Below are 22,454 nucleotides of genomic sequence, written 5' to 3' on the forward strand. Positions count from 1 at the left end.
TTTTGGTGATTTATTTTTTTTCTACTGGTTTTCTATTTTTCTCTTTGCTATTCCTTTCTTTGACTTTTTCTTGGTTTACTTTGCTCTTCTTGTTTCTAGTGTCTTAAGGTAGAGGCTAAATTATTGTCTTATTTTCTAATAAAATAACTTAAAGCTATAAAATTTTCTCTTAAGCTGTGTTAAGAGTATCCCACAAATTTTTATATGGTAGATATTTTTTCTTTCAATGCAAAGTATTTCTAATTGTGAATTCTTTTTAATCTATAAGTCATTAGAAGGTGGTTATTTAATTTCTCAATACTTGGTGGATTTTCCAGACATCTTCCTGTTATCAATTTGTAGGTTAATTCTCCTGTTAAGATTTATTTTTAATTTGTTGAGGTGTAACCAGATTGTGGTTTTTCTTTGTAAATGTTCCATATGCAGTGGAAAAGAATATATGTTGTGCTGTTGTTGGGTGGAGTGTTCTAGAAATGTCAACTAAGGCAAGATGGTTGATAATGTTCCTAAGGTATTTTCCTTCCTTACTGATTTTCAGTCTACCTATTCTATAAATAGGATATACTACTAAGGAGAATATATAATATACTACTAAGGAATGTTGATGTTTCAAACTATAAGTTTGGATTTCTCCTCTGATTTTAATAGTATCTGCTTCAGGTATTTTGAAGCTCTGTTATTAGTTGCAATGATTGTTATAGCATAGTTATGTTGGTGAAATGACCTCTTTATTATTATTCATTACCTTCTTTAGTTCTTGATAAATTCCTTAAATTTGTAGTTTAATTTTGTCAAATGTTAATAGAGTCACTACAGCTTTCTTTTGATTGGTGTTTGTATAGTAGAAAGTTTTTCTATCCTTTTACTTGTAGCTTATGGCTTTATATGTATAATAGGTTTTTTATAGACAGAATATAGTTAGGTTTTGTTTCTATAACCAATCTGATAATCTCTGCCTTTTAATTTGGGTTTTTAAAATAATTTACATTTAATGTCATTTTGATATGGTTGTATGTATGTATGCATGCATGTATGTATTTTCAAGTTTTTATTTGAATTCTAGTTAGCTAACATATGGTGTAATACAAGTTTAGAAGTAGAATTTAGTGACTCATCATCTACACACAGCATGCAATGTTCATCACAATGTATTCAAATCGAACCATTTTGCTAATTGTTCTATATTTGTTTCATCTGTGCTTTTCCCCCTTTTACTCTTTCCTGCCTTCTTTTGGATTAATCAATTATTTATTTTTTCCCCACCTTATCTCTACTATTGGATTTTATTTATAACCGTTTCTTAAAAGTTTTAAGTATCTTTCTATGATTTACATCTTTAAATTATTACAACTTACTTTCAAATAATATTATACCACTTCATACAGTATAAGACGTTAATGCTGTATTCTTCCAGTTTCTTTCTCCCATCCTTTGAGCTATTCCTGGAAAACATTTTACTTTTTGTATGTTATAAATCCCATAATGTATAAAAATCCCACAATATGTGGTTACTAATATTGCTTTATACAATTATCTTTTGAAGCAATTAAAAATAATGAAGTTGTCTTATATCTACCACTCACTACTTCTTAAACACATGGGGCATTTTCCTGATTTAGACTCATTGCACAAGATGTTGCCTCTACCTAAGGTTATCTTTCCCTGCCATGTGTATGTATCATTTTTTTTTTTACTTATTATGGTCTTGCTTCACAGTGAGAGTTTCCTTGGCTACTCTATTAAATGTTTTGCTCCTGCAACTTAGTTCACTGTTATGTTTAAACTGCTTTATTTTCCTCCTATAAGAATTAGTACCATCCAATATGCTATATATTTTTTACTCATTTTTCTGTCTGACTCTTCTAGAACATTCATTGTAAGCTTCATGAGGATAGGGTTATCTGTTTTGATGACTGACATATTGTTAGGCCTATAGCACACAGTAGGTGACTACTCAATAAAAAAGATGGTGAATGATACTAATGGAACATTATTTGCATGACTCTGTTTTTAATAATGAAATGGAGGCATATCTAAAAAGACCAAAATGACATTACTTTAGTTGTTATTACAAGTCTATGGGATAGATTTTGAAAGAATGAATTTCCAATGTTAATATTACCATGACTAACCTATTTCCATCTGTAGTTCCATCAAGTGAAACTGAAACTATTAATTTATAACAAAAATTTTACTAAAATGCTCATTGATGGAATGAATAGTTTTATTACTAATCTTTTCTACCCTTTATGTTAGATTTTAAGATATTTAAATACAAATTAATGGTGATAAAACTATGTTGGGAAATTCTCTTTGTGAAGAAAAGTCTTTTATGTGTCATGACTACCTCTCCTTGGGATTGTTCTAATACCAACTAAAGGCTGTGATGCAGATAATCCATAAGCTGCTTCTAGGTAAATTTTTAAAATTAGAATCTATCTGTCTGGGTGAATTTATAAGGGCTTTTATTTCCCTAGATGCTGATTCACTGCAGTGAATAAGAAAAAAATGGAATGTTATGTTAAATCAATATGAGACTTGATTTCTTCCCTTGAGAAATGTACACTATGTGGGTGTGTCTCTTGTTTAGCTGTGTGCATATTTGAAAAATAATGAAAACAAGCTGAATACACCTTTGACACAAGCTTGTAGTTCAACTTGATAGAGGTTTCTGTTATTAAATACTAAAAGAGCAATAACAGTAATAATGATCATTTATGGGAAGATGACTGTTAAGTTAAATGTTAAGCTCATTTATTTATCAGGTGGTTAATTGATAGCTACCATGTGTCAGGAATTAAGTTAAAATATTCTACCAGAAGAGGTAGAAAATAAGTAAATATATAACATAATTTGGATAGTTATAAGTACAACAAAAATAACAAAACAAAGCAGAATAAAAGGGTTGCTTGGAAAGTGATATGGGCTATTTTAAGTTAATCAGAGAAGTCCTCTCTGAAATGGTTTTTGAGTGGTCACCTGAATGAAATAAAGGCATGAGACATACAGATGTCTGGTGGAGTAATATTTTAAGCAAAAGGACTTTTCAATGCAAAGATGCAGACTTAATTTTTTTAATGACTCAGAGTAAAATATTACTCTGAATAACTGGTCAGAATAACTGGGAGATATGACAGACTGAATTATAAAATATTTGAAAATGTAATTATACACATATCATTTTCTATCCCTTTGTTCTTGATTCAGTAGACAGTAGGCATCTGGAGATGTTTAAGCAGAAGAAACACCACCAGAAAAGTACTTTATAAATATCTCTATTCACAGGGTGTTAGATAGATTATCAGGAAGAAAAAGTGAAAACAAAGAGAACAGCTTAGACTCTATTATGATTGTTCAGTAAGGACATAGGGACGCAGAACTTAACCCAAATCTTTGGGTTTAATTGTTTGTGGGTTCAATTATCAAAAGTAGGTGTGTAAAATACAGAAACAATTTGAGATTTGGAATCATAGTCCTGAATTCAAATCCTAATCCCAAATTTTGCCAATTTTACTTTGCCCAAATTAATCTAAATCTTAGCTAATTCATCGTTAAATGAGGCTATTAGTAACTACATGGTAAATTGCTGGAAAATTTGAGATAAGATGTGTCAACTGCCCAACACCATGACTGACAGAGAGGAGATGTCGCAAAGTAGAAAATACACAAATCTGCCTCCCTCAAGATGACATCTGGGGGATATCATCCTTTCATTGACTACTCATTATATGTCAGACACTGTGCCTCAGCATTTAATTTATATTATCTTTTAATATAGTCCATAAAATTAAAGTCATTATCCCCATTTTATCAAAAAGTTATCTGCCAGCTGGAAGTATTAGGCAATCTGTTTCATGTTCTCTTAATATAGCAGGCAGGAATGTCTCAGCTGTCGTAAGAATATTCCTAAAATTTTTGGAAGGAGAATGTGTTTATTAGAGATTCAAAGTGACAGAATAATTTCAGAAATATTAAAATTGTGATAGACGTGTAAACTTCAACTGTAAAATGTGGACTTAGGCAATGAAGGTAAAGAAAGGGAAAATAGCTGTGTTCTGGAATTACAGTGCTGAGGTTTAGTTATATTATAGTATCACACCTAATATAACACAGAATTCATATAGAAACCTCCTCTACTTGTTGAGCTTTAACCTAAATGAGGCATAAAAGAAACATGGCATGGGATCAAAATGCATGATGGTCTTAGTTTTTTTTTGAGGTGACTTAATAGTCTCTTTGAAAAATGATTGAAGAATTATTACTCTTCATTCCTGTCCTTGGACCCCTACTAGAGCTATTTTTCTTTTTTAAGGCAAGAAAGCCTGACAAGAATACAGAAAAATATTCTACTGGAGTGAGAACCAAAATTAAATTAACATACTGTAAGGGAGGAAAGACATTGGATTCAATTATACCTGACAAAACACTGTGTTCTTTTTTAAATAAAAATTAGCAAGCTAATGGCAGTTTAACAATAGCAAGCTCATTTATAGCATTCATGGAACTTTACATATAGAATTTCATTTTATTTCCATAAAACTTATGAAGTAGATACTCTCACATCCATTTTGCTAATAAAAACAAAACAAAACAAAACCGAAGCGCAAAAAAGTTAAGTATCTTCTGTAAGGTCACACAGCTGATAAGCATTAATGTGGGATATAAAGCAAATAGCTGGACTCCATAGGGTGCTTCTGAACACTATACTATATCTCAACTCAAATCACTCAAAACAAACGTTATGCTTTTTAAGTAACCATAGAGCAGACCATAATGATAGCCCATTGTTGGGGATTTAATTTCACTGTACCTTATATCCATGGCTAAACACTAGAGAGAAAGGGTCTAAGTCTATGGATATTTGTTTCACAGGTATCTTTGTGCATTCAAAACTGCATTTATTTATTTATTTATTTATTTATTTATTTATTTTTGTGTGTGTAAAGTAATTCTATCTATTTATTTAGATTGTATTTTTTTTAAGTATTGTATTTTTTTATTATTTTTTGTCATCTCCTTAACATAACCACTTCCGTTATTGCTTTTAGTGTTTTTCTTTTTAATATAATTTATTGTCAAGTTGGCTAACATACAGTGTATAAAGTGTGCTCTTGGTTTTGGGGGTAGATTCCTATGGTTCATCACTTACGTACCACACCCATTGCTCATCCCAAAAAGTTCCTTCCTCAATGCCCATCACCTATTTCCCATCTCCCCCGTGCTCCCATCAACCCTAAGTTTGTTCTCTGTATTTAAGAGTTTCTTATGGTTTGCCTCCCTCTCTCTTTGTAACTATTTTTTCCCCTTCCCTTCCCCCAATGGTCTTCTGTTAAGTTTCTCAACTTCCACATATGAATGAAAACATATGATATCTGTCTTTCTCTGACTGATTTCACTCAGCATAATACCTTCCAGTTCTATCCACGTTGCTGCAAATGGCAGGATTTCATTCTTTCTCATTGCCAAGTAGTATTCCATTGTATATATAAACCACATCTTCTTTATCCATTCATCAGTTGATGGACATTTAGGCTCTTTCCATAATTTGGCTATCGTTGAAAGTGCTGCTATAAATATTATATTATATTATTTATATATTATATTATTTATATTAATAATAATATATATTTATTATATATTATAATATAATATATTTATATTATATTATATTAATTTATATTATAAAAATAATTCTATTTTTAAGTTTTTGAGGAACCTCCACACTGTTTTCCAGAGTGGCTGCACCAGTTTGCATTCCCACCAACAGTGCAAGAGTGTTCCCGTTTCTCCACATCCTCGCCAGCATCTGTTGTTTCCTGAGCTGTTAATTTTAGCAACTCTGACTGGTGTGAGGTGGTACCTCACTGTGGTTTTGATTTGTATTTCCCTGATGATGAGTGATGTTGAATATCTTTTCATGTGTCTGTTGGCCATCAGGATGTGGATGGAATGCAGACTTGAAACTGCATTTAAAATGAATATCGTGTCAAGTAAAAATTGCTGCGGCTGAGGTAAGAGAGAGGTTTTTTCTTGCTTTCTCCTCTAGGGTTTTGATGGTTTCCTGTCCAAAGGCAAGGGAATTAAAAGCAAAAATGAACTATTGGGACCTCATGAAGATAAAAAGATTCTGCACTGCAAAGGAAACAATTAACAAAACTAAAAGGCAACCAACAGAATGGGAAAAGATATTTGCAAATGACATATCAGACAAAGGGCTAGTATCCAAAATCTATAAATAACTCACCAAACTCCACACCAAAAAACAAATAATCCAGTGAAGAAATGGGCAGAAGACATGAATAGACACTTTCCCAAAGAAGACATCCATATGGCCAATAGGCACATGAAAAGATGCTCAATGTCACTCCTCATCAGGGAAATACAGATCAAAATCACACTCAGATACCACCTCACACCAGTCAGAGTGGCTAAAATGAACAAATCAGGAGACTATAGATGGTGGAGAGGATGTGGAGAAATGGGAACCCTCTTGCACTGTTGGTGGGAATGCAAAGTGGTGCAGACGCTCTGGAAAACAGTGTGGAGGTTCCTCAAAAGATTAAAAATAGATCTACCCTATGACCCAGCAATAGCACTGCTAGGAATTTACCCAAGGGATACAGGAGTGCTGATGCATAGGGGCACTTGTACCCCAATGTTTATAGCAGTGCTTTCAATGATAGCCAAATTATGGAAAGAGCCTAAATGTCCATCAACTGATGAATGGATAAAGAAATTGTGGTCTATATACACAATAGAATACTACTTGGCAATGAGAATGAAATCTGGCCTTTTGTAGCAACGTGGATGGAACTGGAGAGTGTTATGCTAAGTGAAATAAGTCATACAGAGAGACAGATGCCATATATTTTCACTCTTATGTGGGTCCTGAGAAACTTAACAGAAGACCATGGGGGAGGGGAAGGAAAAAAAATTAGAGAGGGAGGGAGCCAAATCATAAGAGACTTAAAAACTGAGAATAAACTGAGGGTTGATGGGAGATGGGAGGGAGGGGAAAGTGGGTGATGGGCATTGAGGAGGGCACCTGTTGGGATGAGCACTGGGTGTTGTATGGAAACCAATTTGACAATAAATTGATGGGAGATGGGAGGGAGGGGAAAGTGCGTGATGGGCATTGAGGAGGGCACCTGTTGGGATGAGCACTGGGTGTTGTATGGAAACCAATTTGACAATAAATTTCATTAAAAAAAGCTTGACCCCCCCCCAAAAAAAATGAATATTGTATTTGTTTTCTGTTGCTGTTTCTCTCCATTAACATGTGTGCATCACTACGTGTGTGTTTTAGGGGAGGTTGTTAACCTCAGTTAACCCATGTTATTAAAGAGGTATTACTAATCACAGGAATTACCAGAAATGAAGGCTTTTTGGCAAGAAGTAGAGAGAATTGTTTCCAAACAGAATATCTAATGTGTATCTGTGCTTCAGGTTGAATACAAATACGTTAAGACATGTGTAAGACATAAAAAGAATTTTCCCTTGGGGCTGCTGCTGTGAGAACACCTGATTAGCAAATAAATTATGCTGCACATTGAGGAGTGTACATCATTTATCTTAAGCTGGTTTATTCACATTTCTTTAGTACCAAGGATAATCAGATATTTAAATTCTCATTCTGATGGCACCGGCTATCTGATGGATTCACTTCATCCACTTCAAATTAATTGTACAGAGTCTCTTTATAACATTTTAATGGCATTAAGAACAAACACAGAAATATGCCCAATGAGGAAGTTATGTGAGAGTGATCAAAAAGTTTTGAATAATATTGGTCATACTCTGTTAAAGGATGTTTATATAATCATTACAAAGTAACTTCTCTTTTGTGCATAAACCCTTAGCCAACTCATTCTCATTCCCTTGTGTTACTAAGTCAAACTAACCTTATTCAACATAAACTCTTGGCTCTGTTTCTAATTTTGAAAGGCATCATTTAGTTGGTTGATTTGAAATCAAAGGCAAAGCCTTAAATTCTTAATGAAAAAAAAAAAAAGCATACTTACAAAGTTCTCTGGGACCTGTGCTTTCATCATTTATATTCACCTAATATATAGTTCCTGTTGATATTTTTATAATTCTTTTTTTTTAATGTTTATTTATTTTTGAGAGAGAGACAGAGGCAGAGTGCAGTCAAAGGAGAGACAGAGAGAAATAGAGACCCAGATTCTGAAGCAGGCTCCAGGCTCTGAGCTGTCAGCACACAGCCTGATGCGGGGCTTGAACCCATGAGCTGTGAGATCAGGACCTGAGCTGAAGTGGGCAGACGCTTAACTGACTGAGCCACCCAGGCACCCCAATATTTTCTTTAATTCTTGAAAGTTGTTTGGGAAGTGTTTTCTCAACATGTCTTTCCCAGGCAGTAAAGAGCTTTAACCCTTTGGTTTGGCCCACAGGTGGAAGAAATTGACATGCTCACCCGATTTTAATTTATGTGACACTATGGGGATAGGTTTGTTAGTCAGCAAATACCCAGTGCTTATAATGGTGCTGGACAAACAGTAGGTGCTCAATAAGAAACTGTTGAATAAATTACATGTGGCAGAAGGATTAGATCCATTTTATATGAACCTAAGGAAAGATAACTAGTGTAATAGATGTAAACTTTAGGAATGCATTCCTTTAAACCATTGTAAGGTTATTTAAAGGTAAAAGGAGCTTCCTCAAAGAATTAGGAAGGAAGGGTTTTAAGAACGGGTTGGAAAACATTATAGTGGTGACATAATAAAAGAGAGTTTAGCATTGGTGATTGAAGTGGATTAATAATGTTATATTTAACCATGAATTTTGAGAAACTATATGTGTTCTTTGGTAAAATCAAGAAAGAGGTCTTCATATCCCTACCCCCATACTTGCAGATACATTTGTATCTGCAACCAGTTTCATTGGAAGCAGTTCCCTTTATCAAGACTCTCTCTCGAGATCCCAGCTTTTCCTACCTCTTCTGAGGCCCTACGACAGAGAGGGAACAAAGGACTCACATCTGTGTCTACCACCTGCCTGCTGATTGCTTAAAGGTCAAAGCCGGCTCCAGTTCAGGAGTTTCCAATGATGAAAAGACTTTATAGAGGTGCCCCTTGAAAAGGTTCTCCTTGGGTGTACGACAGATAAAGGCTGCGAATTGAATGTGAGGAAGGTGATTAGAGGCTGTGTGACAGATCAGGCTACAGTGGTCTCCATCTTGGGGCATCTTCAGGATTATGCTAAAGAGTTTGTACATCAGTGTGAAAGTCAGCAGTTCATTCTTGTGAATGTGTCTCAGTGAGGAGATTACATACTAGTAGAGTTCTATATATCCTCTCCGTTCCAGAACAGCTCTGTTTTAAATCAGTGTTCTAGGGGCGCCTGGGTGGCGCAGTCGGTTAAGTGTCCGACTTCAGCCAGGTCATGATCTCGCGGTCCGTGAGTTCGAGCCCCGCGTCAGGCTCTGGGCTGATGGCTCGGAGCCTGGAGCCTGTTTCCGGTTCTGTGTCTCCCTCTCTCTCTGCCCCTCCCCCGTTCATGCTCTGTCTCTCTCTGTCCCAAAAATAAATAAAAAATGTTGAAAAAAAAAATCAGTGTTCTACGGTAGAGTTCCATGTAAGCATTAATTTGAGAAAAGCGTTCTCACCCCCTTGGACATGTTTCTTTTCCCTGCTTAAGGTAAATACCTTGGAATCCTCCTTAACTCTTTCTCTCACATTCTGCATCAATTCATCAACAAAGTCTGTCAGCAAGGCCTGCAAAATATATTCTGAATCCAATAATGCATTCTGATCTTCTCACTGCTCACATTCTAGTCCAAGCCACCATCGTCTCCAGCCTGAACTTCTGCAGTGGTCCCCTAACCAGTTTTCCTGCTTTTACCCTTCACGCTACCCCCTCCCTCCACCACAATGTGTTCTCTACAGAGTGATCCTTTTGAAAAGACCCTTACATTCCACCAATCAAAACTCCATAAAGCTTTCCTTTCTCACTCAGAATAACATATAGGAGTCCTTATGGTGGCTTGCTAGGTTATGATCTGCTGTGTGACTCTCTCTGACCTCGTCTTCTCTTCTGCTTGCTCACTGCACACTGGCCACATTGACCTTCTCGCTCTTCGGCCAACACACCACATCTGCCCCCACTTCAGGACACTCATACTTCTCTGTTCCCTTTGCTTGTAGTACTTTCCCCTCAGACAGCTGCACGACTCCATCCTTCACTTTGTTCATGTCTGCTTGGATGTCATCTTTGCAGAGAAGTCTCCTCTGATCGCCTTAATCCCACCCACCTCCATTCATTCTCTATTCTCTTACCTGACATTTTACATTTATATATAGATTATGTGTTGTTCACTGCCTTTCTTCCTCACCAGGAGACATGAGGGCAAAGAATATACCTTCAGTCCTACTATATCCCTACTACTAAAATAGTGCCTGAAACAAGTGGACAATGAACATATGTTGACAGGATGAAGCCAAAGCATATTAATGGTATGCTTGGAAATCATAATAATCATAAGATCTTTTCCATGCAGGAATTGTGATCATTCTAATGCAAATTTTGTAGTTATCCAGAAAATAAAAGATTTTGAAGAGCCTGATATATTTTTGAGGGACATATGAAAACTATAGCTATGTTACCCATATGTGTAAGAATTAAATTAAAATACTAAATATTGTTGTTCTTGTAGCTGCTTTCACAGAGATGGAGCTGACCTTGATAATATTATAGCAAGGGAGAAGGTGGCCTTTGAGTGCTTAGAAGATGGCAATCATGATTTTGAAAATAAGCTGTAAGGGGGACAGATCTCATGTTGGATCTAAAAATCATAGGTCTAAAAGATTTTTTTTTAAAGCATTTTTGGAAAGCACATGAAATTCTTATCAGCAATATCCTAGGAAGTCCTATATGCTTTTATGTTACATTGCATTATGTAAATAGGATTTAATAGGATTAACATACCTGTCTCCCTGCAATGTACAGAACTATTCCACACTACAATAAAGGAACAGGTTGCTATCCATTTTCTGCCCAGTCTGCAACTTTGCCCTTTTCCATTACCTGCCAAACCAGTCAATTTTATGACTAACTCATACTTGAAATCCCCCCAGGTTCTCATCACTTTGCTAGCTCTTTATGCTACTGTAGTCACTTATTATCATCACATTTTTAGAATATGCTTTCATGCGCCTTTTGAAAAAAACCAGGGGCATTTCTTGCTAGAGTCCCTTGATTTGTGTTCCTAGTCTTTAAAATTCTTATCAAGTCTGAAGCAAATTTTGCCTCATCATGAATATATCAGTGTCGTTACTACTTAGATGACTGAATTTATTTATCTATTTATTTATTTATTGTAATTTTTTTACTCAAGTATAGTTGACATACGATGTTACAGTAATTTAAGGTGTGTAATACAGTGATTCAACTTCTCTATACATCATGCTATGCTCACCACAAGTGTAGCTACCATCTGTCACATACAGCACTATTACAACAGTTTAATTGACTATATTCCCTATATTCCTTTTATTCCCATGACTTTTTCATTCCATAACTGGAAGACTGTATTTCCCACTCCCCTCACCCATTTTGCCCCCACCCTTCTCCCCTGTGGTAACCATCAGCTTATTCTCTGTATTTATAGGCCTGATTCTGCTTGTAGTTTCTTTGTTTATTCATTTGTTTTATTCTTTAGATTCTACATATGAGTGAAATAATATGGTATTTGTCTTCCTCAGTCTGATGTATTTCATTCAGCATAATACCCATTAGTTCCATTCATGCTGTCACAAATGGCACGACCTCATTCTTTTTTATGGCTGCATAATATTCCATTTTACACACACACACACACACACACACACACACACACCATATCTTCCTTATCTACTAATTATATATAAGAGTTTAATATCTAAGATAGATAAAGAATTTCTACAACTCAACACCACAAAACCCAAAATTTGATTAAAAAATGGGCAGAGAACCTGAATAGACATTCTTCCAAAGACATACAGATTGCCAAAGACACATGAAAGATGCTAAACATCACTAATTATCAGGGAAATGCAAATCAAAACTACAATGAAATATCACCTTATGTCTGTTTTCTTTTGTTGATTTTATCAATTTTCATTTGAGTGATATCATTTATTGGTGAGTTTTCTTTGACTTCCAAATAAAGTCTGTAGTCATATTCGTGTTTAAAAAGGTGCTTTTCAAAAACAGACACATAGACCAATGGAATAGAATAGAAACCCCAGAACTAGAACCACAAACGTATGGCCAACTCATCTTTGACAAAGCAGGAAAGAACATCCAATGGAAAAAAGACAGCCTCTTTAACAAATGGTGCTGGGAGAACTGGACAGCAACATGCAGAAGGTTGAAACTAGACCACTTTCTCACACCATTCACAAAAATAAACTCAAAATGGATAAAGGACCTAAATGTGAGACAGGAAACCATCAAAACCTTAGAGGAGAAAGCAGGAAAAGACCTCTCTGACCTCAGCCGTAGCAATCTCTTACTCGACACATCCCCAAAGGCAAGGGAATTAAAAGCAAAAGTGAATTACTGGGACCTTATGAAGATAAAAAGCTTCTGCACAGCCAAGGAAACAACCAACAAAACTAAAAGGCAACCAACGGAATGGGAAAAGATATTCGCAAATGACATATCGGACAAAGGGCTAGTATCCAAAATCTATAAAGAGCTCACCAAACTCCACACCCGAAAAACAAATAACCCAGTGAGGAAATGGGCAGAAAACATGAATAGACACTTCTCTAAAGAAGACATCCGGATGGCCAACAGGCACATGAAAAGATGTTCAGCGTCGCTCCTTATCAGGGAAATACAAATCAAAACCACACTCAGGTATCACCTCACGCCAGTCAGAGTGGCCAAAATGAACAACTCAGGAGACTATAGATGCTGGAGAGGATGTGGAGAAACGGGAACCCTCTTGTACTGTTGGTGGCAATGCAAAGTGGTGCAGCCGCTCTGGAAAGCAGTGTGGAGGTTCCTCAGAAAATTAAAAATAGACCTACCCTATGACCCAGCAATAGCACTGCTAGGCATTTATCCAAGGGATACAGGAGTACTGATGCATAGGGCCACTTGTACCCCAATGTTCATAGCAGCACTCTCAACAATAGCCAAATTAGGGAAAGAGCCTAAATGTCCATCAACTGATGAATGGATAAAGAAATTGTGGTTTATATACACAATGGAATATTACGTGGCAATGAGAAAAAAAATGAATTATGGCCTTTTGTAGCAACGTGGATGGAACTGGAGAGTGTGATGCTAAGTGAAATAAGCCATACAGAGAAAGACAGATACCATATGGTTTCACTCTTATGTGGATCCTGAGAAACTTAACAGGAACCCATGGGGGAGGGGAAGGAAAAAAAAAAAAGAGGTTAGAATGGGAGAGAGCCAAAGCATAAGAGACTGTTAAAAACTGAGAACAAACTGAGGGTTGATGGGGGGTGGGAGGGAGGAGAGGGTGGGTGATGGGTATTGAGGAGGGCACCTTTTGGGACGAGCACTGGGTGTTGTATGGAAACCAATTTTTCAATAAATTTCATAAAGCACAAAAAAAAAATTAAAAAAAATAAAAAAAATAAAAAGGTGCTTTTATAATAATGAGAAGTTGTTCTGCTTGCAAGCAAGGAGTAAACAGGAGCAGGATGTATTTAACCCATATCACATGCTGGAGAGCTCCTTTGATCCATCAAGGTCCTGCTCAATTGTCATGTCTGAGATGTCTTTCCTGTATGCCTCTCTATCCCTTTCCCAAACACCTTCATTATTCAATCTTCCATGTTTACTTATCACTGTACTTGGTAAATCTATTATTTTTCCTATGACACTATATTCATTTTATTATTTTATATCTTTCTACTCTACCATAAGCCTCTTGGATATATGCTGGAATATATTAGGCACATAATAAGTTTCTTAAATAGAATTGAATTAAGTATAACAAAAGGACATATAGCGGTTCCACTGGCCAGATCATGAATCATGTATCTGGGTTCCAAATTCAGTAGTAGCAGAACTTTGTCTAGAGATAAACACTTGACATATTTCACATCAATAAACTAATTGTCATATTATTATGGTAATGTGATAATATAGTGTTGGGATCTTTTACCATGAACTCAATAATCGCATAGTAAGACTATAGGAGAAAAAAAAAGTATTGAAAAAACTTCTAGTCTATGTGGAGTTCAGAGAAAGTAGATAATAGCCACATTTTCAAAGCACAAACCAAGCTTTGCCTCAGCATCTACAAATAAAATACTATAGTATAAATAATACAGATATTTTAATTATATCTCTATTAGTTATTATTAAATGCCTATTATATATATATGACCTGAAAAGATTATAATTAGTAATTAGTTCAGAGAAGCTGAGAATTAGTCTATCAATGCTAACACTAATACCAACACCAATGCTAAACCAAGAAATAATTATTCAATAATAGCATAAATGTTTTCCAGTGATATAAACTTAGAAAATCAAACACACACACACACACACACACACACACACACGCACATACACGCACACACACGCACACACATACAACTATAATAGGAAGTCTAGAAATGGGAAAAGCAATGCCAGTATATTTCAGTAATGAAATATGGTGAATTAACTAAAATCCCAATTTTATAACTGAATTAACTAAAACAGATTAAAGTTTAAAAAGAGGCAGGGTACTGTACCAAAACACATGCTATTGAGGGTCTCAAATTAGTGGTTTAAGTCCTATCAGGCAAAATGACAGGCAGAAGATAAATCCTAAATATGAATTTAAAAATTAACCTTTTTGGGGCGCCTGGGTGGCGCAGTCGGTTAAGCGCCCGACTTCAGCCAGGTCACGATCTCGCGGTCTGTGAGTTCGAGCCCGGCGTCCGGCTCTGGGCTGATGGCTCAGAGCCTGGAGCCTGTTTCCGATTCTGTGTCTCCCTCTCTCTCTGCCCCTCGCCCATTCATGCTCTGTCTCTCTCTGTCCCAAAAATAAATATAAACGTTGAAAAAAAAATTAACCTTTTTGCCACCTGACTCTTTATTCCATCTAGATAATATCTAGTAGTTATGTTTGCTGAGTAAGAAAGTTTTACTCTAGCTTGGGAATGTCTATCATGTGAGTATCCTCTGTGACTGGTATAATCCCCCTGAACCATATAGGCTTACATATATTTCAATTAACTCTTTATTTTTCTTTTTATTTATTTATTTATTTAATTTTTTTGAGATAGTGTGTGTGTGAGTGGGGGGAGGCAGAGGAAGAGAGAGAGAGAGAGAGAGAGAATGAGAGAGAGAGAGAGAGAGAGAGAGAGAGAGAGAGAGAGAATGAGAGAGAGAGACAGAGACAGAGAGAGAATCTTAAGTAGGCTCCATGCCAGTGTGGAGCCTTACACGGGACCCAGTCTCATGACTGTGAGATCATGACCTGAGCCGAAATCAAGAATCAGACCAACTCTGAACCTACTGAGCCACCCAGCTGCCCCTAACTCTTTAAAAGGATACAAATGGATTAACTTTGAGAATTCTGGAATAAGAGTAATTTAGGCACTAATAGGCTATTTTCATTTTCATGACTTATTTCTAATTCATTATTCCTGAATCTGGTAAAAAATACTATAATTTTTCCATATTTCATGGATTTTGAACAGCTTTGTTCCAATGATTCTCATATTAAGATCTATAGCCTAAAGATATATGGGACTGAGATCTGAAGGACTGAGAGATATCTTAACCATACAATAATCTCCCCCATTGTGCCTAACATAGAAGAAAAATACACATGCTATTTAATGCACAAAGATATGCTTCTTTCTGCATACTTCTACTTACACTACACTAGTTAGAATCTGAATTATTTTGTTATAAATGCCTCCATTTTAAGAAAAGTTCTGTAAAAGAAACTGGGGAAAAGCAACTCAATTTCAACTGCTTAAATAAATTTTCTAAAAGTGCATGACTGAACTCTGGTAAGCATCATATGTCCAACAGTCAGCCATCTTTGATACAGTAATCATAGAGCTTATTACAACGAGTTTTTGAGAGAGGCAAGCTTTCTCACTTATTTATTTAGGTATGATTACAGCACTTGTCACCAAAGAACCTGCCTCTAAAAGAGGACATAACTCTGAACTTAATTGCTAATCTAAACAAATGGCATTTTGGAGGAGAGGTTATGTTTGGTCTTTTCATCAGAGCATTTGTGAGGCTGTCTGCAGAGAAAGGCATAGACTGAACTTTCTTACAGACATCTTTTTGGTCTGGGATACTGTAGTTAGTCAGCTATATCTACCTGAGTTAAATCATAAGAATGAAATAGCTAGGCGCTGGGGCAGGTGAGTTCCTGGGAACCTTTAAGAGCTATTCTCAGTTTGCTACAAATCTGTGAGTCTGGTGGAGGCGAACCTTGCTGGTTTTCAAAGCTTGATCTTTTTGTACTGTTTTCAATCCTAGCAAAGCCATAAAATGCTTCCGCATTTTACAGGTGAGAAGACTGAGCTTCAGAATTTAACTAACTTGCTATTATGAGCAAAACCAGGATTAAATCCAGTTTATCTGGGTTTATGTCCATCATAAAAAAAGTAGTTACCCCTTTGGAGCATGTACCAACATTTTCCATTTAACTTTAAAAAATTTGCTTCAATGGAGGAATATATTTGAGTTGTATTTTCCTTCTCCACTTAGATATTTCCCAATTTTAATTTTAATCTTATTTTAACATGAAGAAAATAAAACAAGGCAAAACAAACAACCCTCCTCCTCAAAAATGAAGGGAACAAAGGCTTAATTCTCTTTGAAATAAATACAATACAAAGTCCCATAAAAAGGTTAAAAGGTTCCATTTAGCATCAGACTCATATTCTGATTTAAAGAAATAATTGTCATGTACAAATCAGAATAAACATATAGGAAAATACAAAGGGATTTGAAATGCCATCAAAATAAAACAATCTTTTTCAAAGTTTGAACCTGTTACGTATTTTAAAATATCTTTCTAACTTTTCATAGCCAAATTCTAGTTATTGCATACTTAAGACTTGAGTGTGTTTTGTTTTGCTTATTATGCCCAGCACAAACATTTTACAACAGACTAGCCAACAAATTTACAATTTTTTTTAATGCTTTGTTGGGTTTTATAACCTTATTTTCCCAATTAGGCTAAAGACCACTTCCTTTGTACGTAGCTGGTATCTGCATAATGTTTCTGCCAGCTCTACCTCAAAACATGGAAATGAGTATTTGGTAAAACTTACTTCAACTTCTGTGAGACAAAAGTCAACATCTCAATTACATCAGACTGAGAATAACTGATGACTAGACTAAATTCGTTTTAAAATTAAATACGGCCATGATTCAAAAAATCTTCTTCACCATGATGCAATGTTATCATGGCTTAGTATATGGCTATAATTCCCACAAATTTGACAGAATTTGTTTTTGGCCATTTCTTGCATCTTGAAGGGGTCAGGTACAACAAAGCAAATTGATAAAACTTAGGAAAAAAGAAAGTGAGAAAAACCGCAGCAACCAAAATATCCACAAAATAAATAATCAAGAATTTTTAATGTCAAAGATCTTGTATATGGAAACTTCAATTATGGGTGAGGAAGAAGGTATTGCACATGGGGATATTAATCATTTTTTTTTATTCTGGGTCTGTGGTGCCAACTTTAACATTGGCTTTTATTAGAGGCATGCAAACAGGTATCAGCGACACAACTAAAATAAAATGAGTCAAAGAGAAAAGGGCATAAAATAAGGACTTTCCATTTAGCTCAGAACCAAGTGTAAGGACAGCACATTGTTCATTACTAACAACATTGATGTCTCAATTGAAATCACTGTCTCTTCCTTTAATCTTTCTCATCTTGCCAGGAGACACAATCATTTACCTAAACACTAAAACAAGGGAGCCATTAATTAATGGCTTATCCCACAGCTAAGCAATCAGCCAGCAAAAGTCAAGAATTGACTAAATCCATCTCCTCCTCTCCATCCCACTGCTCCAGCCTTGGCTCAGGTCCTCACCATCTTTCTCCGGGACCTTCAAAATAACCTTTAAACTAGTCTTTCTCTCTGCACTCTTGCTCTAATCCCTATCCTGTGATTATCTTAAATTCTCAGCCTGATTAAAACTTTTTTTGGCTCCCCATCTTCAGCAGAGTCAATTTCAAACTTTTTACTTTGGGTTACGGGACTCCTCATGAGCTGATCAGCCCACCAGCCTTAGCATATCCTCTTTCTAGTACAGCAGTGCTGAGAAAACATGCAACCATGAACATACTTTGGAGACCATAATAAGTTCTTTGAGGACAAAAGCACGTATCTATTTTCAATCCCAGTACTAATTACATCAGTACCATCACCCCCCACCCCTTGCTTATTTGAGACTTCACTTTCTGTGATTTCAGTTACCTGTGGTCAACCTAAAGCAGATAATCCTCCTTCTGACTTGTTAGAAAGTCAGTAGCCTAATGCTAGTCCCAATGCTTATGTCATTCATCTCACATCATCACAAGAAGGGTGAGCACAGTACAGTAAGATATTTTGAAAGAGAGACCACATTTGCATAACTTTTATTACAATAGCTTGTTACAATCACTCTATTTTATTATCAGAGATTGCTGTCAATCTCCTACTATGCCTTATTTATAAATTAAACTTTATCATACTTATGTATGTATAGGGAAAAACATAGGGTTTGATACTATTCACAATTCTAGTCATCCACTGAGGGTTTCAGAACATATCCCTATTCACACTCAAAATTTAATCGTGTCACCTTCTTGACAAAATCTCCTGACACAGTCCTCCAAAAAGTTAATTGTTTTCTCTTCTTGCACAAAGTTTTATTTTGGTACATTTCATGCTATATATTAATTACTTGTTTCCACATTGGTATCCTCTTTTAAAGAGTGAACGTCCTAAAGGCAAAGAGTGTATCTTAAAATCTTCATATCTCTAGGGATCTAGAACTGTTTCTGAAACATTTTTGTAATGTGGTAGGTACTATTCTAAGAACTTTCTATATCTCATTTAATGAATAAAGTTTGTAATAAATATTGTTAGATAAACTTAAAAATATAAAAACATGGGGCACCTGGGTGCCTCAGCTGGTTAAGTGTCTGACTTCAGCTCAGGTCATGATATCAGGGTCTGTGGTTTTGAGCCCCACGTCAGGCTCTGTGCTGACAGCACTCTCAAAAATAAATAAACATTAAACAATTTTAAAAATATATAAAAACTTATAAAAATATCTCACTTGCAAGATATTAAACTTTGAATGCTATTCAGGGATTTGGAAAATAAATAAATGCCAACTTTCAAGTTAGAGAAAGATAATTTCAATGGCTTAAGATATTTTGAGTGGGGAAATAGTGCATGAGTAGAGACAGGTAAAAGTCAAGTGGAAATAAACATTCTTCCTGGGAACTGGAGTCTTATCAAGAAGAAGTCACAATTGGTGATTTCATTGGGAGGTGCTAATGATATTCAAAGAACCATGATCAGGTCTTTTAAAGCAGTGTTGCCACTTTTAAAACAAATCATTAAAAAGTATTAATATTATTTTTTTACTTTTAATCAAGCAGAACTGATGAGGTTATTATATAACTGTTGCTAGAAACTTTTTATTAAATTGTTGAAATGTTATTTATAAATTGTCTTTTTATTAAGTGAGTCTTTGCACTTCCCCATTCAAATTTCAAATTGCCAATATGTCAGACAAAATGCAGTGAGAAAATATTCTCACTTGAATGACAACATTGGTAGAACTTTAACCAAAATTTATGCTGTGAATCGGGTGTTGGGAGAGGGGATGCAAATTAAAGCCTTGTGTTCTTTTCAAGATCCAAGTATCCTATTATTTAGCAGTATAAAGGATTTTCTTAGAGGAACATAACAAATGGACATAAAGTAGAACCATAATGACTTTTTAAATTGTTTTACTGTTTCTTTCTGTTTTCACAGACCAGTTGAGCTTTCAGAAGTTGATTACCCACAAGTTGAATATCAAAGAAGACAACAATTTTGGGATCCTATACGTCTAGCTCTTTTCACATTGGCAATTGTAGCAATCATAGGAATTGCAATTGGTATTGTTACTCATTTTGTTGTTGAGGGTAAGTATCCAGGTCACATTTTTATTGCTTAAGTGCTCTATGACTTAATATCTTGAAATTCTCTGTTGTATAAAAAATGCTATTTGCATGATATTAAAATTTTAATTACTAATTTCTTATTGATGTTAAGTTATTGTTTGTTCCATTATTGAGTTCAGGGTTACATATTTCCAGCCAGTGAAGCTTGCAATATACCTTATCACATGGATAGACATCTAAAAGCAATCGTTTTAAAATGAGAAAGAAGAATGAAAGCTTAATCTTTAGAATAGATACAAATCACATCATGTGCTGAGTTTAATATGTTTTTGTTTTTCAAAAACAATATATTAATGAGTTCCCCAAGCAAAGATGATAAGAGAAAAGTTACCTAAAAAAGAATCTTTAATGGGCTAAAAATCAAACATTATCTTTGAAGGAAAAAGAGATTGTTTCATGACTGGAGGAAGAAAGGAAAACTCAATTTTGCATGATGTGCAAAAATGGATAATACTAATTAAACCAGATGACAGTCAACCAATATTCATTTACCTTTACTTTGGCATGTGTATTTATAAACTCATGTGACTGAGTCACTGACTAAAATTCTCCAGAATCATATGACTCACAACAATAAAGTCACACTTGAAAGATCAGGAAGTGATGAAATATTGTCAAACATGCTAAGTTTACCTTCCTACCCACTTTATTGGGGGATTGAAAATATCCCTTTTTTGACTTTCATGAAATAAAAAGGATAAACAAAATTGTCCTCTGTAATTATGTCTTTCTTGTTAATATATCCCCAGGTCAAAAAGGAGTAAAGTAGTTCTGTGTGTAAAATGTCCTCCATCCCCAATACTGCAGGTGTTCAAAAAAGAAAAAAAAAATGAAGGGATAATAAAAATAATGGCATGATAGTGTTTTTAAAATGTCATAGAGGTTGTGCTAGGCTGAATAATGCCTCCCTTCCCACTTTGGTTACCCATGTCTTAATCTTTGGAACCTGGGATGTTATCTTATATGGCAAAAAATACTTTACAGATGTAATTAAGTTAAGGTTTCTGAGAAAGGAAAGTTATGCTGGATTTTTTAGATGGGTCCTAAGTGTAACTCCAAGGTTTTTATAAAAGGGAGGCAAGCAAGTCAAAGAAGGAAGAAGGCTATGTGATGACAGAAGCAGGGGCAAAAAGGAATAATGTGATATGGAACCATAAGCCAAGGAATGAGGATAGCCTCTGGAAGCTGAAAAAGGCAGCTGAAAAAGATTCTCCCCTTAGAGCCTCCAGAAGGAACCAGCCCTGAAAACAGGACTTGACTGTAGTCCTATAAAACTCACTTCAGACTTTTAACCTCCAGAACAGTAAAATAATAAATTTGTGTTGTTTTAAGCCTCCGAATTTGTGGTTATTTGTGACAGCAGCGACAGGAAACTAATACAGGGGTTAATACTCAAGAATTTCAGAAATCTATTACATGGAACTTCCCTGCAGTTAATTGAAAGCTGCATCATTATAGATGGAAATTTAGTAAAACAAAAGAGAAGATAGTCTGTGACAAAGGATTAATGAATCCAAGGAATAAGATAGAGGTAATAACATATACATTTCAAAAGATAAGATGATAGACACATTTCAAAAAAGTAATACACATATTTTTATAGCATAAAGAAATAAAAATGAAATGAATTCACAGTATAGTGACCAGGATAACACCAAGAAGAAAAAGTATCTAAAAAATAATAATTTTAAAGAGTGAAAACAAATGGATCTAGAAGGCAGGAAAATAAAAATGAAATATATGAAATAATCAAAACAGAAGTAAGGATTTTAGCATACTTGATAAAATTTACATCACTAGGATTGAAGTATATTTGAGGAAGCTATTTTTATCCTAGGGATCTCAATAATTATGAATGATTAGCTTTCACTGTATTATCATTCTGATGAATTATCTACTCCCTAACATATGGGAAATTTTCAAATAAGGATTATAAAATAATTCAGTGACTTGTAGAATATGAATGGTTTGTCAGTGCCCTCCAACTAAATATCGCCAAAATTACAGTTGCATTTGAACAAGGTGGGTTTATTCTTGTAGCAGAGGAGAACATACACCATGGGGGACCATGAGGCAGTCAGAGATTGTTGGAAACGGTGTATTAAATGATTTGGGGAGGGTTCAAGGAAGTAGGATGCATCCTTCATTGGATGCTGTCAGAGAGCTGGAATAATGCTGTGATTTGGTATCTTGATAAATCTTACCTGAACAACAACAGCAATGAAGTGGGGCTAACGCTGTTAACTGTTGGAGAAAGAACACTCA

The 22,454-nt window shown here is 35.3% G+C and overlaps 1 protein-coding gene across 2 annotated transcripts in view; it reads left to right on the forward strand.

Moving 5' to 3' along the window:
- Positions 1-22,454, forward strand: part of LOC122478843 (transmembrane protease serine 11F) — a 94,324-nt gene that overhangs the window by 32,635 nt on the left and 39,235 nt on the right. For both annotated transcript variants that reach the window (XM_043572567.1, XM_043572568.1), the window contains one exon: positions 19,999-20,150. In XM_043572567.1, coding sequence (XP_043428502.1) covers positions 19,999-20,150 — 152 coding nt within the window. The remainder of the gene's footprint in view (positions 1-19,998; positions 20,151-22,454) is intronic.

Source organism: Prionailurus bengalensis, chromosome B1 (assembly GCF_016509475.1).
Source record: "Prionailurus bengalensis isolate Pbe53 chromosome B1, Fcat_Pben_1.1_paternal_pri, whole genome shotgun sequence".
Classification (NCBI taxonomy): Eukaryota; Metazoa; Chordata; class Mammalia; order Carnivora; family Felidae; genus Prionailurus; species Prionailurus bengalensis.